Here is a 6,154-nt window from a genome sequence, read left to right as displayed (position 1 = left end):
ATTAGTCATAAAATCAACGTCATAAAATCTCATTTTTTAAAGTAATTGCATCAGTCACGTTTTACTAAACATGAGCGCCTATTTTTTACAGAGAAAAAAGGCACAAAAGAAAATTCCTGTTGCAAAAAGTGAAAGTTGGAAGAACTCAACGAAAACTCAAGGTTATGTTTTTTATAGTCTTGTACGTACGACACCTTACCAATACCTATCTATCATGAGGTTATTATAAACTTTGGGAAGATACAGATTGCTTGATTGATTGATTGATAAAACTGGTGTAACACATACAGTAGCGGTCAACATCATAATTATGTAAATATCACATTCATGCTTTTACCTCGTGTACTTAATTATTTTCTCAAATAGATTTTTTGTTATATACCTACTTAGTTAGGTCCATTTTATACGTCCAGATTTTAGGAAACAGAATAGTATAGTTAGTTTTTTTAAATTCGTAACTGTTATCTGAAAAATCCCATATACCTGAGATAGATGTTACATCAATTGCTGTTAAGTAACGGGCTTTGTGTGTTCGATATGCGATTGACATGCTTGCATGATTTTAGTTTTGACAATTACTTAGTGAGTTAATTGTAAAGCCCGTTTCTCAACAGCATTTAAAGTTAACATCTATCGCAGGTGCATGGTTTTTTTAGAAAAAATACAAATTTAAGAAAACTAACTGAGTATTCCATTCTGTTTCATATAATAGACTAAATTGAATATGCCGAAGTTAACGGAATTGAATTAAAACACGGTGTATTCATTTTTACATTTATTACAGCTTTTTTAATAACATTTTGTGTATCCCATTAAACTTAATTTAATACAAACGTAGGTACTACAAAAATATGCAATCTGCAAATAGGTCCTCGGTGTTGAGTAAATCTGATCATGTGACCCGTTTTAATAAAAGCATTTATTTTGTTTCTATTGTTTAAAAGGTAATTGCGGATGAGGTTTCATGTCGATTTTTGTAAAAATATTAAGTTATAATAATACGTTTTTTTAACAAAATACATGGCTTATTATTCTGACAAATACTGGTACGTTGAGAAACAGTTGTTTATTTTACCGAAAACGCAATTCTTGATTCTGCTCGCTCACATCTTCTACATCACCCTGTATTCCTCATGATTCTAAAGAAATACGATCTTATTTGCGCAGGCCGAACATAAAACGATGACATTATGTCTAGCTTTCATAATTATTGTGCAATTGTGCGGTACCTACTAATTAATGTGCCTTATTCTAAGAACTAATTCAATCTCATTATTCACACTGCGAAGTTTCGCTGGCATCTTTATCTAACTTTATATAACAGAAAGAGTAAACATCAATATAATATGAACACGACAAGTCAGTTCAAGAATTGATCCCTTAATTTCCATTTTTGCTTATTCTGCACTGACTGAGCGAAACCTAGAGCATTAGTCCTTAGTGTATCTTTGGATAACATAAGCATAACCATGTTACAGTTAATTTATTTGTGCGTTATTGTTATTGTACACATGGGTAAGTTTCATTGCAGTTATTTTGTTTTTTGGTGTTAGAAACCTAATTTTTAAAATGAATACCTATATTAGTATATCTCGGAACGTACGGGCCGTACCTCGTACCTAGCCGGGACGATTTCAGTGTGCGTAAATTCTTACTGACATAGAGGGTCAACCAAATCTTGGCACTAAATCAAGGCAGCAAATTTGAAAAATGTAGGGCTCACTGACCAATTGTCTTCATAAAACACGTGCCTTCCTTTGGAAAGCGATAGGTTACAACAATAGGCTACTTGCCTCCTAGTCAAATCAGCTTCTTTTTAAGAACTGTCAAAACGACTTTGAACGACTTGCTAATGTGGAATTTATATGAAAATCGAATTGAGTGACGTCACAGTCAACTCAGTTACTTTATATATTTCTACCTGACTGTCCATGTTTTTCTTATAATTATTTGATGCTTTATTTCGTGCACGGTATTATAACATATTTTATTTTAACTACAGTCAAGTTCCCTATTTGATTACAACATTGCAGTCCCGAAATCGAAACTGTATTTTTTTACTTTTGTACTTTCAACTGATCATTCGAACGTTCTACGCACTTTCCGGCCTATTTTTTACCAGCAAATTTGACATCGCCGTTTTTGAGAAAAGTAGTTTTATGAGTGCGCTTTTAAGTGAATTACTTTGCAGTACACTATGCTGTATCCAGTCCAGCAACCAGCTATGTATATAGCTATGAAGAGGACGCATTGTTTCGCTTACACATCATACCTGCCGTCTGGTCGGATGCCGCTTTGCGCTGTCAACTCGAAGGTATACGATAAGGTCAATACGAATACAGGGAAATAAGTCAGGCCCCGTAGCCGAATGGCATTTCTCCGACGCCAAACGAAAGCGATACGCCGCTGGCTCTGTCGCGCCAATACGCAAGCGCAGGGAAATAAGTCTGTTCTTTATAATTACGCTGTTTAAACAATGATCAATGTTTATTGAGAGTTCATAGATTTGCAGCAATAGACAAGGGGAGCTCCTCAATTTTCTCCGTGAATGTAAACATTTTTATAGAAAGTGATGAATTTTATACCAATATAACCACTGTACTAGTTTTAAATTGAAGAGAAAAGAAAAATGACAGCATGTTTCATATAGTTTTTGAAATTATTTTATAATGAACTAAAGTAAAAAAAAACATGCCATGGGCTAGGCATGGTTACGATAGAAAAACATCAAATTGTGCTAAAATTTTTTCACCACACCAACCTGGCAAAAAGCTCTCTTTGCTATTCGAAAACAAATAGCAAAATTGCATTTTATCCACAAGAGTGCAAAGTAATTTCGTACAAATTTTAAGTAGATGTCTTAAGCTGACTGATAGGTTTTACCTATAAATGATGATTCTGAATCCTAATATTAAATAAATTGATGGATTTGATTTATTTTGATGTTTTATAGTCGGTTATGTTGTTCGTGTTGGTACAGAATATATAATAGTACAAGTGTTGGTGTGTCATGTTTCACTCGGTGGTAAAATTTGTTTAACCTTCGTGCCTTGATACCCTCGGAACGATCAAGATTCCGAAGAAGCGATTGCTTCAATATTGGAATCTTCGCTTGCTCGGGTATCAATATTGGCACATGCGGTTAAACAACAACTTTGCCCCTTTGTAAAACAATAGTTATTTGTTATACAAGGGGGCAAAGTTGTATTTTAACGCCGAGTGTGGAATTGAAAAACGTGCAAGTGAAAGGATTCTATAGTTGTACCACGAGCAAAGCGAGTGGTTCGAGAATATAATCCTGAACTTGCGAGTTTTTAAACACACGAGAAGTAAAATACATTTGCACCCGAGTGTGCACAAAGCAAAAAAAATGCGTTTATCACTGCTTCCAGTAGTTCCACAGGTGGTAAATCATCTTAACTACTAGAATTACCTACTTCTATCAATTTTAAAGCAGTTAATTTTACTTTATTGAAGGTCAAATTACTTTACCCACTAGTGGAGAAAATGCGTTTTTACCCGCTGGTATTAAAGGACAAAACACGTTTTTCCGAGCTAGTGAGGGGAAAATAATTATTTAATAATGAAAACCAGTTTAGATCCTAAGTCCCTTGTCTCTCATCTTAAGCCGGTTCTACTCAGGTGGCGTTTTGGCTTCGCCTACAACGCGCGTGATGGCTCAAGCCATGCTGAGCACGATGGAAGCACACAAGCTGACCTCGAGCGTGTTCATCGGAGCCACTGGCATTCTTTCTAAGGGATACTTCAAGTCTGTGGACGGTAACATAGTTTACAGTATACTTAAGGTCTACTTATATCGCACTAGTGCGAGTAGTACATTACTTGTCATATCAAACTTCAAAAGACCATAAATACTATTAAATACCATAAAGGATCATACATACCATAAAAACAGCAACACTCTTAGCTAACTTTATGCCTTTATAATAAGGATTCCAAATGTACAGCTAACAGTGTTGCCGATGGTACTGAAAAAACCATACGATCATAATATATTTCATCTAAAGTGTGTCTGACAGGAACGGACCTAGATAAAACTTCTCTGGAATGGGCTGCACAGGAGCCAAATAATGCCAACAACGATGAAGACTGCTTGGCGATGACCCAAGGAGGCAATCTTGAGGATGTCAGCTGTTCCAGCTTGCTACCTTACTTCTGTCGGAAGGAGAGTATCAAAACATGCAGAGTAGCGCATGCCAAGGCTCTATGTAAAAGCCATGGTAAGTTTTGAGTTGGTCTTTTGCTAGTAGTAGGCACAGTTTTTGGTAATAAAACGGGAACCGTTTCAATTAGGAGTATTTTGTGTTTTTTTTACACTTATGCTGTCTTAGTCTTTAGCCTCCCAGGCCCCGTATCCGAATGGCATTTCTACGACGCGAAACGAAAACGAAACGCCGCGAAAGGTAGTTTGTCTCCGTCACGCCAATATGCAAGGGCGATAGAGATAGATATCTACGAGCTTTTCGTTTCGTGAGCGTTTCGTGAGCGTTTATGTATTCGGCTACGCACGCTGACTTTTAAATAGATATCTTGTTCCGTAGTATTTGAATCACTATTTTGACAAATCAAAATTGCGTTTATCATTCCAAATTTTTATACCTGAGCAGCAAGAGGTAATCTTTTTTTCAGGCCAACTAGCCATTGCATTATAGTTATTTGTTATACAAGGGGGTAAAGTTGTATTTTAACGCCGAGTGTGGAATTGAAAAACGAGCAAGTGAAAGGATTCTATAGTTGAACCACGAGCGAAGCGAGTGGTTCGAGAATAGAATCCTGAACTTGCGAGTTTTTTAACACACGAGAAGTAAAATACATTTGCACCCGAGTGTAACACAAAACTTTTCCCCTCACTATAGCGAGGAAACTACAACGCAAAAAATGCATTTATCACTGCTTCCAGTAGTTCCACAGGTGGTAAATCATCTTTATTACTAGATTCACCTACTTTTATCAATTTTACATCAGTTAATTTGACTTTATTCAAGGTCAAATTACTTTACCCACTAGTGGATAAAATGCGTTTTTACCCGCTGGTATTAAAGGACAAAACACGTGTTTCCGAGCTAGTGAGGGGAAAAGTATATTACAGCAACCTGTGATTTTAGGTTACAAGTGGGAGCCTCAAATCGGCAGCTGCTACAAATTTCATGGTGTCGCCAAAACCTGGCGCGACGCCCTGGCCACCTGTCATTCCGAGGGGGCATCTGGCCATCATCAACAGCGAGAATGAGTCCAAACTGCTTGAGAAGATCTATAAAAAACACGAATCTAATATTGTTGGAGCTGGAGAAAGTAGACATGCTTTAGTTGGCTTCAGAAGATGGGACGATGGCGAGTGGGCGACTATACATGGTAAGGATATTTTGGTTTTTTGTTACTGTGAAGTTTTTTATAAAGCGAAATTTTGAAATTGAAAAGCTTATCGTGTGGCTGCTAGTACGAGTGTTATCCACCTATTCATTATGGCCCACAATGCATGACCAAAACTAGCAAACTAGTGTTAATGGTAAGTACTAGAAGAAGACACGCGAGCCGGCAACGGCGTTTTGATTTTGGGTATGACAGTAGGTACCTAATCTCGGGCAGACATTTTTCTTTCTTTAGAAAATGACCCATGGATCCGACGTGGTTTGTTTTTGTATATAGCTTGGACAGTGTGAGCTGTTTAGGTACCTTATTATTTTACATGTCTCACCTATATCATAATTATTATAAAGCAACCAGGGTGCATACCTATAGTCGAATGCACAAACGTTTCACGAAGCGCTCACGAGTCGTGATCGAATCGTGAAACGTTTGGACATTTGGCTACGCACACAGCTCTCCGAGCTCTCATATAATTTTGTTTTCCCCTCACTAGCTCGGAAACACGTGTTTTAGTGATGGGTCGTCGGTAAAATACTCGTTACCAGTATTTTTCCATTTGGGAATATTACCAGTAAAATACCAATCTTACCGGTAATATTACCAAAACCGGGTAATATACAAAATTTGCGATTTTTATGACACGCGATGGTTATTTTTTTAATTATGTATTACTAAGTCGCCATCATAAAACTTAAAAAAACTCGTAGAGTGCCTCGGGGAGTAAATTACCAATCTTACTAGTAATATTCCCAATAATACCGAGTAA

At 36.9% G+C, this 6,154-nt stretch overlaps 1 protein-coding gene across 1 annotated transcript; it reads left to right on the top strand.

Moving 5' to 3' along the window:
* The first annotated feature begins 1,433 nt into the window (after positions 1-1,433).
* On the top strand, positions 1,434-5,369 carry LOC125229298 (hemolymph lipopolysaccharide-binding protein-like). The gene is made up of 5 exons (XM_048134098.1): positions 1,434-1,515; positions 2,192-2,314; positions 3,643-3,780; positions 4,041-4,241; positions 5,127-5,369. Exons 1-5 carry the CDS (start codon positions 1,470-1,472, stop codon positions 5,249-5,251), a joined length of 633 nt encoding a protein of 210 aa, XP_047990055.1. The 5' UTR covers positions 1,434-1,469; the 3' UTR covers positions 5,252-5,369.
* The last annotated feature ends 785 nt before the right edge of the window (positions 5,370-6,154 follow it).

The sequence above is a fragment of the Leguminivora glycinivorella genome, chromosome 9, assembly GCF_023078275.1.
Source record: "Leguminivora glycinivorella isolate SPB_JAAS2020 chromosome 9, LegGlyc_1.1, whole genome shotgun sequence".
NCBI classification, from domain to species: domain Eukaryota; kingdom Metazoa; phylum Arthropoda; class Insecta; order Lepidoptera; family Tortricidae; genus Leguminivora; species Leguminivora glycinivorella.
The sequence above is the reverse complement of the archived record's forward strand: the minus strand, read 5'-3'. Positions and strand labels throughout refer to the sequence as shown.

Coding starts and splice junctions, on each gene's coding strand:
- LOC125229298 (XM_048134098.1), top strand. CDS start 1,470: ATGTTACAGTTAATTTATTTGTGCGTTATTGTTATTGTACACATGG. Junction 1,516..2,191: donor TATTGTTATTGTACACATGG/GTAAGTTTCATT, acceptor ATTACTTTGCAG/TACACTATGCTGTATCCAGT. Junction 2,315..3,642: donor TTTGCGCTGTCAACTCGAAG/GTATACGATAAG, acceptor GGTTCTACTCAG/GTGGCGTTTTGGCTTCGCCT.